Source organism: Vigna unguiculata, chromosome 3 (assembly GCF_004118075.2).
Source record: "Vigna unguiculata cultivar IT97K-499-35 chromosome 3, ASM411807v1, whole genome shotgun sequence".
In the NCBI taxonomy this organism is placed as follows: domain Eukaryota; kingdom Viridiplantae; phylum Streptophyta; class Magnoliopsida; order Fabales; family Fabaceae; genus Vigna; species Vigna unguiculata.
The window spans coordinates 46,385,058-46,406,277 of NC_040281.1; the positions used below are offsets into that span (position 1 = coordinate 46,385,058).

Below are 21,220 nucleotides of genomic sequence, written 5' to 3' on the forward strand. Positions count from 1 at the left end.
TCTCTCCTTTTGTCCAAGGTCCAGAAATTTGAATGGAATGAAGAACGGTAACAACAATTTAAAATCGTATTTAACATAAATTCATAGAAAATATCTCATGCTGTAAATTGTGCTACAACATAGCATTTTCTAAAAAATTAGTCGATGGTGCTTTGAAGAAAACCGGTTACGGAAAAGCTGACGTGTCGATGGTGGTGTCCGCGCACACAAAGATATATTCCAGATGCGTGCGGCGCACACTCCCACCATGGGTCAAGTTCACGAAGGAGGTCCTCCACCTCATGTAAACACATCACAAGAATGAGACGGCACGTGACATGGTGACACTCACACACCCTTACCATTAAAATCATCCAAAAAGGGGGTAACTTTTATTCGTCAACGTCTCTTCTCGCTGCACTTACAAGATTCCAACGCCATGTCTGGGAACCCGGAAGAGGAGACACTGTTGCCGAACTCCTTTCAGGAAGAAGAGGAGCAGCAAGAAACAGCCTACGAATCTTCGGAGAAGATCGTGGTGGTGGGAATCGACGAGTCCGATAACGAGGACAATTGGGGGAGAGTGCCTCCTTTCTCCTGGAAGAAGCTATGGCTCTTTACTGGGCCGGGCTTTCTCATGAGCATAGCGTTTCTGGACCCGGGCAACCTCGAGGGGGACCTTCAGGCCGGAGCTATCGCCGGCTACTCTCTGCTGTGGCTTTTGATGTGGGCCACGGCCATGGGCCTCTTGATCCAGCTCCTCTCCGCCCGTCTCGGCGTCGCCACCGGGAAGCACCTCGCTGAACTCTGCAGGGAGGAATACCCTGCGTGGGCCCGGATAGTGCTTTGGATCATGGCCGAACTCGCTCTCATTGGCTCCGATATTCAGGAGGTTATTGGAAGCGCTATTGCCATCAGGATCCTCAGTCGTGGGGTTGTGCCCCTCTGGGCAGGGGTCGTCATCACTGCTCTTGATTGGTAATTTCATTGCTCCAATGTTGGACTTGTTTGTGTTGTGCGTGTTACTGTAATTTTCAAATTGTTGTACTACTATTTATGTTTATGTACTTACCACATTTCTTTTATTGCCATATTTGCCTAAATTCCTTCCTTCCCTAAGCTGTCAGAGATGTTGATAGCTCGTGTCCCAGCCATAATAAATTATGGGTTGTTCTGTCGCTGGGGTTGGTTTATACATGATTGCTATTTAAGTTCAAAAGCGAAGTTTAACTCATCATTGCATTTTTTTTTTTGTTAAGGAGATATTGTACAGACATTATGAAATATAAGGTATTTTCCACTATCATGAATAGATTCTACCTGGGTCCCAAAATTAACTACACCAAAATGCTTAGACCTCTCTAGTACCCATTGCAATTTTTTTTTATAATGTTTTACTATGTCTTCCTTTAGGGTAATCCCAAATTAAACATGGGTACATGTATATTTTGTTGCCTTTTTGCAGTTTTATTTTTCTCTTTCTAGAGAACTATGGTGTGAGGACACTGGAAGCTTTTTTTGCTGTTCTCATTGGTGTGATGGCAATCTCGTTTGCGTGGATGTTTGGTGAAGCAAAGCCCAGTGGCAAGGAACTGCTTCTTGGTAAGGAATTTTAACACATTAGTCATTATAAGTAAAATATAAGGTCCCTTTTGTTTTGAATCTGATGCAGGGTTTGACTTTGTATCTGCAGGTGTTTTGATTCCAAAACTCAGCTCCAGAACTATACAACAGGCTGTTGGAGTTGTGGGGTGCCTTATTATGCCGCACAATGTGTTCTTGCACTCTGCTCTTGTTCAGTCAAGGCAGGTTGACCGCAGCAAGAAAGGCCGGGTTCAAGAAGCTCTTAATTATTACTCTATAGAGTCCACCCTTGCCCTTGTTGTCTCCTTTATCATAAATATATTTGTCACAGCAGTGTTTGCTAAGGGGTTTTATGGTTCTGAACTTGCAAACAGCATTGGTCTTGTAAATGCAGGACAGTATCTTGAGGAGACATATGGGGGTGGACTGTTTCCAATTTTATACATATGGGGTATTGGGTTATTAGCAGCAGGTCAAAGTAGCACTATTACTGGTACTTATGCTGGACAATTCATCATGGGAGGTTTTCTAAATTTAAGATTAAAGAAGTGGATGAGGGCGTTGATTACCCGAAGTTGTGCAATAATCCCAACAATGATAGTTGCTCTTTTATTTGACACCTCAGAGGGATCGTTAGATATTCTGAATGAGTGGCTCAATGTCCTTCAGTCAGTTCAAATCCCCTTTGCACTTATTCCCTTGCTTTATCTGGTGTCAAAGGAGCAGATAATGGGCACTTTCAGAATTGGCTCTGTTCTCAAGGTATATATATTGTCATTCAATCTGCATTTTGATCTCACTAGTCATTTATCTTATGCTATTATTACTGTATGTATGTGATAATGGACTTTGTGATGCCAACTTAATTCATTTTGTACGAGATTGCTGTCTGTATATATGTATATGCCTATATTGTTTGGTCAATGATATCAAACTTCAACTTTAATTAGGAAGGATATAATTTAGAAATAACACGATATATAGACCCCTTTTCTTCCTGATGTTGGGGACAATTTAGAATTTCCTCAATGTACTCCTTATCTCTTTTTTCAATTTCGAGTTTGATTCTGAAGATACAAATTAGCAGGCTTGATTTTACTCTCCTACCTTGAGAATTGAAAAGTGTGTGATGGACTACTACGATTCCATTCTTTTCCTTTATGATCCTACGTATTATGGGATGTTTATCTTAAGTACATGATAAAGTACCACGGATATTTTTTAATCCTTTTTGTTACTTTTCATTGTAATAATGATTTGTTCAATATAAATATGATATGCAACATAATGAATATTCCTGCTGCTGGAAACGGCACAGGTGACAGCATTGATATCACTTTGTTGCAGAAAAGTATGCAACGGTTCTTCCTCTTATCTTGAGGGCGTTGTTTCACTTTTGTCCTCATTTATTTCAACTTATTGTTGCAGCAGAATTTGATTGTGTTAGAAAAATAATATAGTGTCGAGGATATAGCGGAAACTAGGGGATGATGTCACTTTCTTTTCTTCATTCTGCTGGGTCTGTGACTGTGGAGTGTATGTATTGTCATTTTGGATATTCTTTAGAATCGAACTCTAACGTCAAATATTTCAAATATATGAAAAAACTCCCACTTGAATTCCTTATCTGTAACAATTTGGAGAAACAGATGCCCCATTTGATCCTGATTTGTATTTATTAATGTAAGAAGATAATATCTGTATGTGTTGTATTACCTGGGAAGGTAAATAGGTTGACATACATTTTGATAATATAACTTTAGATAATTGTCCCGTGGTAGAGACAAAGTGAATTGAGTCACAATCGAATCGTGACGCTTGAACTTGTGTTACCCTCTTAAGTAAAAAGAGTTGCGTCCTTATTAATGGTTATAACTTTTGACCTAGTGGTAAGCGCTCGATCCTAAGAATTTGTATCAGAACCAAGGTTACGAGGGAAAGATTATTGCAAGTGGCATCAATTGTCCCGTGACAAAGGTCAAGTAGGTCGAACTACAATTGAATTGTGGTACTTGGACTTGTGTCTCTTAAGTAAAAAGAATTATGTTCTGACTAATGGCTATAGTTTTTGGCCTAGTAATACCATAGTAGACAAAATATACGTATTAAAATTTTGCTTCTTTCCTTTCATTTCTCTTTGAGATATGGAAAATTGATGCTGTGCGTTTTCTCCATTAAAATTTCTCAGAGTTTTTCTGTGGATCTTGAATGCATTTATTTTTGGTTTTTGTATTAACCCTTCTTCCCAAATTATGCTCATAGTGTATTCTGATTAAGTACTGAATTGGGTTATGATATGGATGCAGATTACATCATGGCTTGTGGCTGCTCTGGTGATAGTGATTAACGGGTATCTTTTGACGGAATTCTTTTCCTCCGAAGTTAATGGTCCCTTGTTTGGGGCTGTAGTGGGTGCAATAACTGCTGCATATGTTGCATTCTTACTATACCTTATCTGGAGAGCCGTTGCGTTTTACCTTGGCAAAGCATAACACGACACGACCGAAGACAATTACTCATTCAGAGAGTTAAGTGATCAATCTTTAAATATGCAGAATAGGAAGTGTCCTCCATTTTCTCATTTGTTATTAGTACGAGTAATCGATGCATTGGGCGGTGGCACCTTATTGTTTGCCTGTAACTATAAACTATGGCAGATGGCAGAGTAGATTTTAGCACTGTGTAATGTGTTACTGTCCAATTTTGTTGTCAAAATGCCTGGTAAGAACAATAATTAGTTGAGGCAACCTTCGAAGCTTGGTGTGCAAGCCAGTAAGCAATCAAAGTAGTTCTTTTCTTTTTCTTTTCCTTGCTCTTGTTCATATTCTATTCGGCAGGACCTGTGATTAATAAGATTATACCAAATAATCAAAGCTACTTGGTAATATGATCTTTTAAGGTAACAATTTGATTGTAGAGCCTTAATATTATTATATTAGAAATCAATCGTCCAACCAAACAACTTATTATTGAGATAATCTAAACTATTTCATTAAACCTCTTAGGTGAAGTGAATTAGTGAGGTGTGTGAGCGTCAGTAATTTAGGGAGAAAATGGATTTAATGGGGTGTATCGTGTATCAGGGTGTGTGTAGTTAGTGGGTTTTTAGGGATGTTTCAGGGTGTGTGTTAATGGGCTTAGTGGGCTACTTTCTTTTAAAAAAGAGAAAAATATATAGTGGGGAAATAAATAAAAAGGTGCAGATTACAAAAATGTTTTAACAAAAATTGGGCCAATAACATAGGCCTAAAAAATGGCTTTTTAAATTTCTAATTAGATTACTCAATTAATTAATTTTACTTTACAAACCCTATTTAACTCTTTTTTTATCCATCTATTGTTATTTTATTTGTGGTTATTTTCACTTTTAAAACTTCCTTTTATTTGTTCAAAGGAAATCTTATGGTGACACTTAAACATATGCAAAAGTTAGTAAAAATTGAGAATGACGCACAAATTGAAATAGAAAACGGTGCACATTAATAATCTAAAATGTCCTATATATTCCACTTCCACTTATTTGTCATCTTTAACATTGATTCCATTTTCATAATCAATTAGCTTCGGATAGTTTATGTAACCCTTCATTGAAACACTAATATTAGTAGTTGCACAGGAATCTAATCACCAAGTGTTTCTTGGTATTGAAGCTAAATTGACCACGTAACAAACCAAAGAAAGACTCACACAATTTGAGTGATCCACTTCTCATAACCTTTCCCTTCTTCATAAGTATTAGAGTCTTTAAGAGAAATGGACTTTTCAATCCTTAGTGTAAAGTCAACATTGTAGCCAAAAACAATTTTCACATTCTCATTTAAGTCCTTAAAAAAATGTTCCATTAAGAATCAAAATTGAGTTTAGATTGGCAAATATAGAACAAAAGAAATGTAATTAAGCTCACATCATAAAAAGAATAGATAAATTCAAATAATGATCTAAATGAATATCAAGTCTTTGAAAACTAATATTAACTGTTAGTGGTATGTCGTTGTAATGATCAAACATTGATAATAAAACATGTCCAACAACAAACCCTTCCTTTGATTGATTTATTTTTGACAAAGCAAAACCTTACAATTATCATATGTTTACCATCAAATGTGTGTATGCAATCCAACCAAATATTAATCCTCCTTTAGACAGATCAATAATCACATGGATATACATAAACACAAACATTTAACATTTCTCATGAATCATTTACTCAAGAGAGATCACTTTGGAGACTTCTTCATTCAATTTGCTCATAAAGTGATAAACTACCAATATTTGAATTGATCATTGCTATATGTATTGATCATACACTCTTAACTCCTTGATGTCAGTCTTGGGGTTGCTTCTGGGAGGTTCCGATTGTCCATACCACTCGGGTGTACCTTCTAAAGGAACTTTGGTACTTAAGTCAGTAGTTGTCTAAATACAAATGCATTAAATGTTGTACTCAATGTAAACTAACTTACCTTGCATAAATCTATATTTATATTATTTGTAATAGGCTTTTACTTACTATCGACCTAATTGCGGCCCAATCATACCTTAAAATACTATTATTTAGTTGATTCAAGCTAAACCATGTTTAAGGTGGTGAATCGTGTTAAACATCTGTCGACCAATCATCTTCAATGTTAACGAATAATGTAATCGATCAACTTGCACGTTAGTTAACAACTTAATATTTAATCAACATATCTATACTATATATGTATGATTACAATACATCAGGAACCCTTAAGGATATAATATTATTAATCTCTTCAATGAATTATTAATGAAAAAATCTCTTTATTAATAAAGGTTAATGCGAACCATACATAATATTCAACATACAAAATAGTTTATATCTTTATTTGAAAAAGTATTAATTTGTTATTTTTTATTATAATTATTTCAAAATATATATAAATATTAACTTTTGTATTATTTAAATATGAAAAAAAAATTAATGGCAAACTTTTAATTTTCTGGTAATTATTTTAAAATTCATATCAATCATGAATTTTTATTGGTGGAAAATAAAAAATAAATTAACTCGACAAGACACAACAAGTAAATTATTTTTAATTATAATATTAGAAAAAATGCAACAATTAGATGTCAAATTTCTAGCAAGGTTGAAACTTGGTCAAACTCACACCATATTGAAGTGAAGTTACAAGTTGAATAAATTTTGTATCCTGTTCCCAACTATTGAAAGTTATCTAGACTTAACTTAAATTTATAATTTTAGATTATATACACGTTTTTACTAATTAAATTAAATTAAATTGTTAGACGATAGATATTACATTTTCTAGACGTTAATGGTTTTTTTAGGTTGAATGTGAAAAATCAGATAATAAAAAGGAAAAAAATAGAAAACAATATTGTTTGAACTAAAAGAAAAAACGTGAGAAAATATTTAAATATTAATATTTTATTTTATAGATTAAAACAATTTTTCACTTTAAGTTAAGTAGCCAATATATATTTTATGTAAAAAAAAAATACAAAACATAATAGTATTTCACAAATTGAATTATTTTTTACACTTCGAACTAAAATATTCGTCTATTGAACCCCATTTCCGTACCCTATCCCTGTTTTCTACTTTTCTTTCTTTCGTCTGCGTCCTTTTGGTTCTTCTTCCCCAGCTAGTACCTCAGAGTAAGTTTTTGAATCTCTGATTTATCGGAACTGTGCTTAATTTTTCAACTTCCAAGCTTCGACTCAGGACGCTGCGAAATTTCTAATTAGGGTTTAAACGAAAGCTCGCTCAAACACACTGTTCGTTTCGCATTACAACGAGTTTCTCGCATCAAAACGTAAGGTGTTTCTAATTACCTAAATCACCCCTGTTTCTTATGTATTTTTAAATGAAAGTTTGGATTTCTTTTTTTCCATTTTCATTCCTTAGTAGATAGATTTCAAAGATTCTGTTTGAAGAGGAGGGGATTCAATATTTCCTTTAGGTAAATATTTGATATTTTCGTTCATGAATGTAAAGGAACTGCAAATGCGCTGTATTGTGTCCTTAGTATTATTGTGGCATCGATTCAAAACCTTAAAAGTAATATATTACCATTATTTTTACTTTTGAACCGTCTGAAGTTTCTCCTATTCCATTAACAAGTGGAAAGCATATACGTAGGGATAACATTACCAAATTGTCTGAATACACCTGATAAACTAAATTATGGCCATTTTTATATGCAAAGCTTAATTGGTTAGGTTAATGGTCGATGCAGGTGTGAAGAGGGGGAGGTGGTAGGTACGCTTAGGTCGAGAATTATGAAAAGAAGAGCGGTCTTTAAAAACCCAGATTCATGTTTAGTTCGGATTGCGACATGATTATGCGGTCTTTAATCTGTCCCATTCAAGAACTACTGTTTATTGTCGTTCTCATGTTATTACTAATGTTTGTAATAGTTTTTGACCATTAAATTGATCTGTTCTTGAAGTGCTGTTTGCTTGGCTGCGTGAATATGGGTGTCGAGGAGCCGGGCGAGGAAATTAATATACAGTCTATGATAGAGCAGCTTGCTCAGGCATTTCTTGAATTGGAAGCTCAAAAAGGGGAGTCTGAGAATAAGATTCAGTGGGTTGAAATTAAGCAACATTTCTATGACCTTGAGACAGAATTGGGTAAGAAACTTGAAGAGTTGAAAGCTAAGGAGAAGGAATATGAAGCGAAACAATTAGAAGTGGATACACTACTTGAAGAGAGAAAGGCTGCGGTTGCTTCAGAAGAGCAAGACCTCTTAGATAGGTTGCAGGAGCTTAAAGATGCTGCTGTAGCGTCCATTGTAGAGGCTCATGCAAATCACCGGAATGCAGCTCTGGAGTCTGTGTATGATGGGGAGAACAAAGATAACAAGGTAAGCAGCTCTCTTGGCGATACACATTCCTCAGAGGATGATTTTCCTCATGAGTCAGCTGAAAAGTCTGAAGGTGTGGCTGTTGAGGTTAGGCCACATCCAGAGCTGACACAATTTTGTGAACAAATGGATGCAAAAGGTCTTCTGAATTATATTGTGGAGAATAAAAAAAAATTGTCTGTTATTCGTGAAGAAATTTCTGTTGCATTAGCAAATGCAACGGACCCCGCACGATTAGTGCTGGATTCACTGGTGGGGTTTTGTCCCACCAATGAAACTTCCCAACTAAAAGATAAAACGGGTGCTGCCCAACAGGGCATGTGCAAATACTACATTATAATTTTGGAAGCCATGGCCACCTTATTGGCAAGGGCTAACCCAGGTGCAGATCACTTTCTGAACCCTGAAACCAAGCAGCAAGCCAAAGCAATTGCTGATGAGTGGAGGCCCAAGTTAGCTAGAGCAGATATTGATGCTGCCAATGGAAATTCATTGGAAGCAAAGGCATTCTTGCAGCTTATTTCAACTTTTAGGATTGCTTCAGAGTTTGATGAAGAAGAACTCTGCAAGCTTGTACTTGCAGTTGCTCAGCTTAGGCAGGCTCCTGAGCTTTGCCGCTCTATTGGGTTAATTCACAAAATTCCAGGTTGGTGTTCTTTTAATAAACTGACCTGTGATGTCTGCAATGAAGGATTGCCCTTTCAGATATCATCCATATGATAGATAAGCAGTTTTCTTTAGGGGTCAGTCTAGCTAGATTGTTTGACATAGAGTAGACACGCGGAACAAATGATTTTCATGCCAAAAGTTAATATGATTATCAGATGTTGATTATTCTAATCTTCTAATCATTGTTAATGCAGTTGTTGTAGAAACGTTAATCAATAATGGGAAACAAATAGCAGCTGTACATTTTATTCATGCCTTCCAGCTTCAAGAAAGCTTCCCCCCTGTGCCCCTTCTGAAGGGATACCTCAAGAATAGAAGGAGAAATTCACAAGTGAAGACTGGAAATGTGCGTGATATTGCTAGTGCCAAGGTATGATTTGTTGCTTGACTCGGATCCTGATTGAGTTATTGTCCTCGTCTTGATTTTTCTGATACTGCATTGCTTGTATTGTTATATACGTGCATCATTATTTACTTGCAGAATGATGCCAATGCACAAGAGCTTGCAGCACTGAGAGCTGTAATCAAGTGTATTGAGGAATACAAGCTTGAATCTGACTACCCACTTGATACACTTAAGAAAAGGGTTCTTCAACTAGAGAAATCAAAAGGGGACAAAAAGAGAAGTGGAGAGTTTAGCAAACGCCCTCAATCAAAGAGGCCAAGGACTAACGAGAGATACTTTTCACTCCATTCATCTGGTGTTACTGCCGCTTCAACTGTTGCTTTGGGTAGGCAGGTTCCCCATGTTAGGGCGCCATATGCAGGAAATCCCGATAGGTATCCCCATGCTGCTACAATCACTTACGATTACCAAGTTCCTGGCCAATCTATATACTCTGGGCCACCTAATGTACCTCCTTCTAACTATGGTCGTTATATGGGTACTAGTTTACAATCCTCGCACCAGCCATACATGTGACATATTACATCCAAGTATTAGTGGTAAGACTACAGACATGAGAGCGACCCACTCATTAGTATACGTTACCCATTTTCCATTGAGAATTTGCGACAGAGCCTCATGTATGTTTGACAGCAAGCAACTAGTTAGTTTTTGTTCGCATGCTCAGGAGTTTGTGTTAATGGAAAATCAAACTCACCCGTAGTGATTCTATCCTGACATTTAAAATGTACCTTTTTTGTTATTTCTTTAGCTTCTAATGATGCCAAAGGGCTGGTGTACTCCTACGTTTTCACCCAATGGTAACTTATGTTGAGTCAGGTGTCCATTACATTGATATTTTGGAAAACAAACAAGCTGTAGTATAAACCAGGCCCTTATATGTGGTTTAACGGAAAATACTTGGGATTTTTTTCCCCTAGTAAGATCAGTATTTTTCAACAAGACGACAAAATGGAATATCTTTGGTGGGTGATTTTGTAATTCGGACAATTTTTTTGGTAATGGATTTTATAATATGACATGCGTCATTGAAACGTGACGAATTGGTTTATAATTAGGAAGAGTATTTTCAGTATTGCGCCAATTTTCTCTCTCTTAACATGTGCGCAACCGATGCCACAAACTTTGTCTGGCACTAAATAAATAATATGAAAGTGTGTAGTTTGGCTTTTAAATCGTAAAAAGGACACAAGTTGTGGCTTGTTTCTCCGGGAATTCATCTAGCTCCAGCAGGATTTTTTAATACTTCTTGACTTGAAACTCACTCAACAAAAGGAGTGACTTTCCACTTTTTCAAAACGTCAGGTGATGGTTACTTCAAATAGAAAACAAATCAAGAAGTTAGGTTGAATTTCTTTTTATAAATATTAAAACTAAACAATAAATAATTTAACTTAATAGGTAATTGAAATATTATTAAGTAATTACTAGCTAACAAATATTTGATCATTTTTTTCATCAATTATTTTAATTTTTTCTTCGATGTTTCCTAAATCTCAATTTCACCATAGTAGTTTTATCATCAAGAGAGAGAAATTAAGGGATTACTAGTTAAAAATACCTTTAAAAGTTCAGTAAAGGTTTGACTTTATTTATTAACTTTTTCACCCAATTATTTAATCATAAATTGCTGTATAGAGTAAAATTATTGGTTTTTATAATTAGGATTAAATATGTTTTTGTCCCTTAACTTTTATTGAATTTTGGAATTAGTCCATTTTGAAACTTTGAACCAATTTAGTCATTCATTTTTCGAAATACGTAGATTTAGTCATTTTAATCAAATTTTGGTAGGTTTATTTGATGTTTCGTATGCATTTCAGAATTGTATTTGAGTTGTTTATGTTGTTTGACACATTTTTGCTTTAATGTTAAGTCAAATACTATTATAAAACATGTTTGAAATGTCATTAAAAATTGTATTTGAGTTGTTTATGTTGTTTGACACATTTTTGCTTTAATGTTAAGTCAAATACTATTATGAAACATGCTTGAAACGTCAAATAAACTTAACAAAATTTGATTAAAAAGATTAAATCCACGCATTTCGAAAGATAAATGATTAAATTGGTCCAAAGTTTCAAAATGGACTAATTCCAAAATTCACTAAGGATCAAAATCATATTTAACCCTTATAAGTAAAGTAAAGTGATTTAGTTTATTAAATGTGTCAATTTTTTAAAATTAAATTCTTACTATTTAACTGAAATGAAGATAATTAAAAAAAGGGAAAATAAATAAAACTAACCAAAAAAAGTAAAATCCTAAAATTAAAATATATAAAAGTGTAACGTGAATCGAAATGAATGAATATGAATATCTCATTACGTTTTCTTGAGAGACGCTTACTGCATTTCCCTCCTTTCTCATTCAGAGAGACGCAGACTCCCCACCATTCTTCATTCCTCTCTTTCGCTCCTTTCGGTCCGTTACCGCAGGAACAACCATAACTCGGATCGTGACTCGTTCGACGAGCCCGAGTCAGCAACTCATGGCACGGGCATTCACTCATCTCATCCTCATTACGTTTATCACCTTCTCCCCATTCCTCCAACTCATCGCCGGCGACTCTGAGCTCCTCCGAAACCGCCACAATGGCGCTCGCCCTGCCATGGTCCTTCCCCTGTACCTATCCTCACCCAATTCCTCCACGTCAGCGCTCGATCCCCGTCGCCAGCTTTACGGATCCGAGTCCAAGCGCCATCCTAATGCGCGTATGAGACTCCACGACGATCTCCTCCTCAACGGGTAAACTTGTTACGTCGTCGTTTCTCGCACTCCTTCTTCTTCGCTTTTGTTTTTATTTGGTAGAACTCGGTAATTGGAGATTTATGTGTGTGTGGAATTGAATGATTTAGGTACTACACGACGCGGCTTTGGATCGGGACTCCTGCGCAGATGTTTGCGCTTATTGTTGATACGGGTAGCACTGTTACGTATGTTCCGTGCTCCTCTTGCGAACAGTGTGGCAGGCACCAGGTAATGATTCATCGTGTTTTTTTTTTTCTTTTCAATTTGCGTACATAATAATGTTTCATTATGTTGTGATGTGTGATAATGTTGGTTATCTGTTTTTTTTTTCCCTTTCCAGACTCATCCATGCCTTAGCTATGCTGGATACCTAAATACTGCAAATGGAAATCGAAAGTTTAATTATATGAAAGAATTGCTATAGGATAATGTGCCTGTGGTGTAGGCTTTTGTAAGTGTCAATGCGCTATCAGTCAGCATGATCTTGGTGAGAGTTAAAATGGAAAGGAGTCAAATGGGGGAGTGTAGATAGCATTTTTGGATAAAGTAGGAGTCTAGATACTGATAATAAAATGCTTCATTCGTATCACTCTTCCATTTTCTACTTCTCTTTGTTTACGTATTGCACCGACACCCTCGGGGTAGTACGTAAGGCTGGGAAATAAGGCAACAACATATGTGGGCTTACAGCTTCGTTTGCCTTGGTCTGTTTGTTACCTGAGTTATTGGTTATGATTAGGTCTTTGAAAAGACCTAGTTAGGTTAACATGATGACGCTTTTATGTTTGTTAGTTTTTAAATAGGAAAGAGATAAATGAACACCTAAAACTGCCCCAGCACTCCTATTTTCTTTTTCTGAGTCATAAGTGACTAAAAATAGAACAAACAAAAAATAATAATAAATAAAGACATAGGTGGGTGTTGTTGGGATCTTTGATAAAATGAGTGTTCTGTTTATCACCACTCTTTGATATGCTTGTTCGGTTTATGATTCGGATTTGGTGTCTATGCCTGTTCGAGACCTTGATTTTGTAGGGCTATAAAAACCTATTTGGAGGCTTTCATTCAATATTAGCCTTAAATTTAGGATTCAGAAAAAATTGGTTGTTATTTTCATATAACTAAGCCAGGCCAACAAAAATGCTTATATCATCATCATCATCATCGGGAAGTAGTAGGTCATGATAAGGTCGTGGAGAGATTGCTCTAACTGATGATTTCCATCCCTATTAATGCAGTAGAATAATTTTGCTTCCATTGTGTTTCTGAAGGCCATCATTTTCTTGTAAGATAGAGATATTAAAGAATCACATTGTTTAAAACTTGTTGTACCTATATATGTTTAAGTTGTTACAAATCCAATTTATCTTAAATGATAGTGGATTGGATTTGCGTGTCCAATTTTGTTTTAACAGAACCCAAGAAGACAAAAGAATAACTGTTTTAAATTTATTGTTTCTATGCAACTCCATCAACTTTATCTCATTTAGCCTGGACTTGTGTGTCCCATTTTATCTTAACAGGACCCAAAGTTTCAGCCTGATTCATCTAGCACCTATGAACCTGTCAAATGTACAATGGATTGCAATTGTGACGGTGAGAGGATGCAGTGTGTGTATGAGAGACAATATGCTGAAATGAGTACAAGCAGTGGTGTCCTTGGCGAGGATGTCATATCCTTTGGAAATCAGAGTGACCTTGCTCCACAGCGTGCAGTTTTTGGCTGTGAAAATGTTGAGACTGGTGATCTTTATAGTCAACATGCTGATGGCATCATGGGTTTGGGTCGCGGAGATCTTAGTATTATGGATCAACTTGTGAACAAAAATGTAATAAGCGATTCATTCTCGCTATGCTATGGCGGAATGGATGTTGGAGGGGGTGCAATGGTTCTCGGTGGCATATCTCCCCCATCAGACATGGTCTTTGCATATTCAGATCCTGTGCGCAGGTGTGTTACAAAATTCTCATCTTGTGGATACGAGATGTAATGCATTTTCTTAACAAATGCATTTTATTAATCTCACACATTTACTCTAGTTTCGGGGTGGCGACAGTCCATATTACAATATTGATTTGAAGGAGATACATGTTGCGGGGAAGCAACTGCCTCTAAATGCAAATCTTTTTGATGGGAAACATGGAACTGTCCTGGATAGCGGTACAACTTATGCTTACCTGCCAGAAGCTTCATTTCTGGCATTTAAAGATGCAGTAAGTTCTTTTATAAATATTTTCATATGAAGTTGGAGTTTCATTTTATAGTTTCACCTCTCATTTTCTAATTTTTGAGTTTCATGCTATTAGGCATATATAATTAGATAAGGTTTTAGGAAGAGCTGAAAATTTTTAGGCTGTTAAAAATGGACCAAACTAAACTTGATAAGCTAGCTTGACACGGGGGGTGGATTCTCAACTCCAGGTCTTGTAAAAGTATTTTGGCAATGTTCCTTCCCTGTGGGCCTTCTTGATACCTCTCTATCCCGTCATTGACATTTGGAGTGTTGTGAAGTTTACTGTATTGGAGGAGGGTTATTTAAGTTAGCTCAAAGGGGGAGGATTGTTTACGTTTTATAAAGAGTATTTAGGCCATGTTCCTAACCAATGTGAGACCTCTTAATAATCGCCAAGCACAAATATTGTAAGAGTTATGTTGGAATATTTTGGGGAAGATTGGACTTCTCTGTTGCATGAAAAGGAACAACCACTAATTTTCTTGATGATATTTTTTAGGAATTTCTCGGGAATTTATCTGATTGAATTTGACAGTTAAATCATTTTGAGCCTTTTTTTTTACCTTGTTTTATGAAAACCATTGCATGTATATCTGTGTGGAGATCTCATTGATTTTGGATGGATTCTCAAGTATTTGGTGCAGATTTTGGTCTCAGGATTTTGAATACCAACCCTTGACTTATTTCTAGCTAATGGGATGCCAATACTGATACTGTTTAACCTTTTCTGAATAAGTTTTAAAAGTTTTAAGAATCATCAATAATTTTCTTCTTTTGAATATCATAGTATGTATTTCATACGCTTAATTGGGCATTTGATGATTTATAAGTAATTTGAAAAATCTCCAATTTGCTGATTGTAGGCTTCATTTGACGGTTTCTTTGTATGTGGTCGTAAGTCTATTAAGATTTTAAGTATTTAATTTCGCTTCTATTAGTGAGCATCATCTAAAGTTTTTTTTTTTTTCAAGGCAAAGTTTTGGCAGCCAAATTGTATTTTATAGACTTGATGAGTCTGATTATACTTATTTGACTTGCAGATATTAAAGGAACTTCAATTTCTCAAGCAAATCAATGGTCCCGATCCAAATTATAATGATATATGTTTTTCGGGTGCTGGAATGTATGTCTGTTACGATAAGAGTTCACATTACTCTTTAATTGCAGTTTACATTACAGCTTGAGTTTGCTTGTATTTCAGTGATGCCTCTGAACTCTCTAAAAGTTTTCCAGTGGTTGATATGGTATTTGGAAACGGTGATAAATATTCATTGACACCTGAAAACTACATGTTCCGGGTTAGTCATACAAGACTATTAGTAGCTTTAGCTGTGTTTACAGGCTGGTGCAATTGTTATGAAATGTTAATGATTCCATAATACCTACTTTTCATGGGGCCATTCTTTATGAAGCATTCAAAAGTGCGTGGAGCATATTGTCTAGGGATTTTCCAAAATGGAAAAGACCCTACTACTCTGTTAGGAGGTAACTTATTTGCTTTTATACTTCATGTGAAATCTTTTACCATCTCTAATATTGTATTATATGGTTAGCTTCTGTCGTATAGGTTTCAGCAATTCTTTAGTGATAATTCTCGTTATTTTTGTTCACAGGTATTGTAGTTCGAAACACTCTTGTAATGTATGATCGTGAGCAGGAAAAGATTGGTTTCTGGAAAACAAACTGTACCGAGTTATGGGAAAGATTACAGGAATCCATTGCCCCATCACCATTACCTCCAAATTCAGATGTAAGCACTCCAACCGAAGCATTAGAGCCTTCAGTTGCTCCATCTTCGTCGCAGAATGAAGCTCCTCCAGGTATTATGAGCTTCTAGTCTTCAAATGCGTTTAAAAGTATATAGAGATATCATCTGCTAACAAGGGTTATATCAGGCGTTGTGTATTCTTAACATTTTTCATCGTGCTTTTAATGTCTCAGTAATTAGTGCAATTTCTTTTGATGGGTCATTGATGACGATGTACTTTAATAAACCCAAATGTACAGGTGAACTCAAAATTGCAAAAATAACAATGTTAATTTCCTTTAACATCAGTTATGTGGATATGAAGCCTCACATTACAGAATTGGCTGGACTCTTTGCTCATGAGTTAAATGTTAACACTTCCCAGGTTAGAAAGTTATTACTACATGGCATGAATATTTTTTCGCTTAATATATTCAAGTTCAATTAACAATTTTGATAAAGTAAAAATGTGTTTGATTGAAAATATACGTGTACATAGTACGGCTTGTTTAGGATAGGTGTGGATTTTGGTAGAGCTCCCGAGCTTAAGGCTCTCAAAATTTGTGGTGATAACTTTCCGAAGTTCCCAAACGAACTATACATTTTCAGTTAATTTACTCTGCTAACGTGTTTTTTTTTTTTTACTTTATGAGGGATGTTTACAGGTCCACTTACTGAATTTTACGTCTTCTGGAAATGATTCCCTCAGTAAATGGGCCATAACCCCAAAACCGTATGCTCATTATATTTCTAACACTACTGCAATGGTAAGTTGACATTTTGGCTCCCTGCATTCTTATGAAGACTGCCCATTTGATGATGATTTTCTATACAGAATATAATTTCCCGGCTTTCTGAACATCGCATTCAACTTCCTGACACCTTTGGAAATTATGAGTTGATTAATTGGAGTGTTGAGCATCCATCAAAGTAAGTTTTTTCTTGAAAGGGAAAAAGCCCTAAATTGGGAATGTTATCCATTCCATGCCCGTCTGTATTTGTTGTGTTTTTTTTTTGTGCATTAATTCAGTGTAACCCTTGCTTTTTATTGTGCATGTCTGATATATTTCCTATCCGTAGCATTGATTCTAGATTGAACAAATTGCTTTCTCAATTTGAAGCTGTGGAAAAAATCGTTAGGATTTTAATTGGGCATGGTACAGCCCTTTAATCTTTTTCTTCTAATTAGTACAGTAGGTTTCAAAGATACTTTTACGAAAATAGTACAAGTTTGATAAAAGAGACAGGAGAAAAGGTTTCGGATATAAGGGTGGACAGCTATGAAGCAACAATTCAAAAGAGTCTAAACAGTACTTAGAAATATAAAATATTAAGGAAACTCTATACACGTTTTAAATTTAACACATTGGACAATTTATTTTACTTTTCATTTAAGGATAAGCTCCTCGCCTCATCCTTTCTGGATATGCACCATATGTTTGTATATGGGTTATAACTGTTTTATGTATTTTTATATTGTGTTTTTTTGGCCTGTTTGGGGTTTACGATTCCCGGTGTCTGAGTCTGACATATTGTTGCCTTTATCAATGCACGGTTGAGAGTTCGAACTATTAATCTGGCTTTAATCTTATGTTTTTTAAAACATTAATTTTGTTTAGTATATTGAGCAAATTAATGAGATAAATAAGCTTTGAAGTGATTATCTCCATGCTCCTGGAATTTGATAACACGCTATTCTGTAGAAAGTCCCAACATCTCAGTCTCAGTTTTTTATTAATTTATGATTAGGGCTTGGCTTTATTAAAGATGCTTGTTCTTTGACCTTTCTGAGAATGATGTTTTCTCTTCTGCCTTGGGTAGTTTTGGGGTACCATTTATAGAATAGAATATCCTCTTCCGTTGGAAAGCTAACTTTAGGAATTTTCTCCGTTACTTGAGAATTTGCTGCTGTGGGCCTTACTGGTCTTGGTGATATTGCTCTTTTTTTTTTTGCCACATAAAGGGCAGACGTGTCTCCGGCACACACTTGTTGAGCAGAAATTCTCGGTTGACTTTCCATTTAATTGCGGGTGTAATGGCATTCTGTGTAAATTTTGTAATATGATCCACACAACCTTGCAGTTGTAGATATTTTTTTTTTTTTTATAAATATTGAACTGAATGACCCTCTGGTTGGCAGTGCCTATCTAAAATTTCTCGTTATTGAAATTGCCTTCTCGATATATAACCGCTTCCGATATTTATGAACGCTTGCCTGTAATGGTGCAGGAATTGGTGGCAGCAATACTTCTGGGTCCTGGGTTTAGCTTTTGTGTTCGCATTACTTGTAGGACTGCTAATATTAGGAACGTTCTTAATTTGGAGAAAAAGACAGCAAAACTTCTCATACCAGCCAGTGGATGCGGCTGTTACCGAGCAAGAACTCCAGCCATTATGAGCTAAAGCTCATGCTACTGCTTTTTAATATCTTACATGATAGTATCAATAGGTCAGTGACATATTCAACTATTATCAAGATAGAAATTTATGCAAACCATATTCACTCAACTAATGAAGGTTTCTTTTTTCAAATAAACCAGGTTGTCTCCACGATATCCAGTGATCATTGACCCCCCTGATAGAGAGGTACATAAAAATTTCTCTAGATATGTCATCATCTGTAAAAGCAATTTTGTTTGTGAATATTGTAATATACAGGTGAATCAAAGGGTGGCGTCATAAGGTTGAAATACAATTTCATATACTGTGTAATAGTAATTTCTACATTTCGTTTCAGCTGTTGCTTTTCACTGAGTTGTGTTCTTATTTTTTGTTTCTGCTATTCTCTACTGGGAATACTGTCAAAGAAATTTGACTTCAGATTAAAATTTAGAAACCACTTTTACGAATCCATGATAATAAATTCGAATCTGCCTAATGAATTAAAAAATTGTTGAGGGTAAATCCCTACTTTAATTCAAATATACATTTAATCTACTTCATTCTTGTATTTCTTTTAACAAGTTTCTAGCTGAACACAATGCTTACTCATCTACCAAAGTGGATATTTGGAAGATGAAACAGAATCTGTTATTTGGAGATAAAAGGCATTTCATGATCTTGTACACATGCTATGCATAACTGTTCAAAGACTCTACATGTATCTTGAAAATAGTATGCATAAAAAGAAAAGCTCAGAAAAATCAACCATAAAAACAGTTTTTAAGTATGCCCTGTATTTAAGGAAGTAATACAATATATATTTTTTTTAAATCTGACTGTAATCGTCAATTATTTAAATCACAATTAATTGAGTAAAACACAATTAAGAATTAGTTGCATGAGTGTAATTAGGTTGGATTTACATTTGAAGGTTCAGCACAGAGACAGCACGAAAACTTCAAAAAATTCAGCAAACCTATTTTAGTTACATTTTCAGTTTTAGCATTCTCCCGCCTTCGCTTAGTCAAGAGGATCAACCGTGCTAAATTTGACCACATTTTATGTCTGTTCGACAAGCAAAAATTCATAGCATAATAGAAAAAAAAAATGATGGGAGTATTTCATAAAGCAATCCCTTTATTTTGACTCAATTTTGTTATCGGATGATCCAATTGTGCAGCACACCGTAAAGGAAATCAAATAAAAAAATCATTCCTTTTATTTAGTTTCAATGTTGATTTATAATTGAGTTTATCTTTTCAACATTTAAATTTCACTGTAATTGTTTTGTGAAATAACTAGATAATATTCAACATGGATTCTTTTTTCAAGAGTTTCTTAAATAATATTTTATTGTAGTAATAGTTTTTGTAATCTTCATAGTGTAATATCATTTTTAAGAAACCTTAAAACACTCATACTTTATTTTCCACTTTTACTTGATTATATTTAAAAAAAAATTACTTAATAAATTTGTTTTGCTTTACATGGTTTTCCTATTCGTGCTTTTATACAATTTCATATACAAGAAAAAAAAATTCTTTAAGTTGAAGAAATTTAGTGCACCAATTAAATATTTCCGGTGATAGATTCCTTCAAGATTTAGTTTATTGAAGATAGAAACTAATTAAGAAAATCATAAGCGCTAACTGAAATGTTCTAAGAAGCTAACGATTGAAGAACAATTCCTTCCTTAGCAAAGATTGTCCAATTACTAAGGAAATTGTTGAAATGGTATGTTATTTTATTAACATTTTATTTTATATGTGTTCAAATTTAGGGTTAGGATTTTTTGGCAAGAGTCTTGCCTCCTATCGTATCTTGTATATTTACATTAATGACAAACTCAAAAATATATTCTCTTAAAGATATTTTTGCATTTTGGTTACATTCATAAGGGTATAAATGTTACTCTTTTTTAACGAGAAGGTATTATATGTATGTTAATGTTATTTTCTTTGAAGACAACCTTTTTTTTTTTAATGGAACGTCTTCATCTGTTCAACAACGAGTCATTCATGTCATTCTTGTCTCATCCTGTGATCAATTGATTGTTTCTTCTTCCTCTCATACTAAGTTTGAAGTACAAGTGACATTGTTTGACCACCTCTTATCGCATACCATTGAGCATAAATCACTTTGTCATCCTTGCTTAAAGATACTCGTGACTAAGATCCTTCACCACCAAATTCTCATAGCATGGATCGTTCATCCTCGTCACTTCTCTTGACTACAATCATACTTGGCCTATCACTCTTAGAAAATGCATTTGATCTACTCGTCATCCATATTTTGTTTATAATTTTTTAACTTATCATTGTTTGTCTCCTTCATATTTTTCTTTTGTTTTCTTCTTGTCCACCATTATTATTCCTAATAATGTTCATAAGACACTTAGTCATCTTGAATGGGGACAAACTATGATTGATGAAATGCATGCACTTGAAAATAGTGATACTTGAAAACTTGTCCCTCTTCCTCTTGATAAGAATCCTATGGTTGCAAATGGGTTTATGTTGTTAAGGTTGGTCTTATTGGTGAAGTAGATTGTTTGAAAGCTCATTTAGTAAATAAGGGATACATTTAGATTTATGATCTCAACTATTCCAAT

The 21,220-nt window shown here is 35.1% G+C and overlaps 3 protein-coding genes across 9 annotated transcripts; all 3 read left to right on the forward strand.

The window, feature by feature from the left end:
- Positions 1–418: 418 nt before the first annotated feature.
- On the forward strand, positions 419–4,371 carry LOC114177938 (metal transporter Nramp3-like). Its single transcript, XM_028063548.1, has 4 exons — positions 419–957; positions 1,445–1,581; positions 1,673–2,325; positions 3,870–4,371. Exons 1-4 carry the CDS (start codon positions 419–421, stop codon positions 4,053–4,055), a joined length of 1,515 nt encoding a protein of 504 aa, XP_027919349.1. The 3' UTR covers positions 4,056–4,371.
- A 2,735-nt stretch (positions 4,372–7,106) lies between these two features.
- On the forward strand, positions 7,107–10,313 carry LOC114177936 (FRIGIDA-like protein 3). Of its 7 annotated transcripts, XM_028063546.1 has the most exons (6): positions 7,107–7,209; positions 7,300–7,367; positions 7,460–7,514; positions 8,004–9,066; positions 9,284–9,459; positions 9,571–10,313. In XM_028063546.1, exons 4-6 carry the CDS (start codon positions 8,028–8,030, stop codon positions 10,009–10,011), a joined length of 1,656 nt encoding a protein of 551 aa, XP_027919347.1. In that variant the 5' UTR covers positions 7,107–7,209; positions 7,300–7,367; positions 7,460–7,514; positions 8,004–8,027; the 3' UTR covers positions 10,012–10,313. The 7 variants fall into 7 exon arrangements, with proteins under 7 accessions (XP_027919347.1, XP_027919344.1, XP_027919346.1 ...); XM_028063543.1 differs by lacking the exon at positions 7,460–7,514 and having other exon boundaries at positions 7,300–7,372; positions 7,791–9,066; XM_028063545.1 differs by lacking the exon at positions 7,460–7,514 and having other exon boundaries at positions 7,300–7,372.
- Positions 10,314–11,821: 1,508 nt separating this feature from the next.
- LOC114177935 (aspartic proteinase nepenthesin-1-like) lies at positions 11,822–18,963 on the forward strand. The gene is made up of 13 exons (XM_028063540.1): positions 11,822–12,243; positions 12,354–12,474; positions 13,770–14,197; positions 14,304–14,460; positions 15,521–15,603; positions 15,682–15,778; positions 15,893–15,965; positions 16,094–16,300; positions 16,488–16,612; positions 16,893–16,994; positions 17,063–17,157; positions 18,457–18,676; positions 18,768–18,963. Exons 1-12 carry the CDS (start codon positions 11,987–11,989, stop codon positions 18,623–18,625), a joined length of 1,914 nt encoding a protein of 637 aa, XP_027919341.1. The 5' UTR covers positions 11,822–11,986; the 3' UTR covers positions 18,626–18,676; positions 18,768–18,963.
- The last annotated feature ends 2,257 nt before the right edge of the window (positions 18,964–21,220 follow it).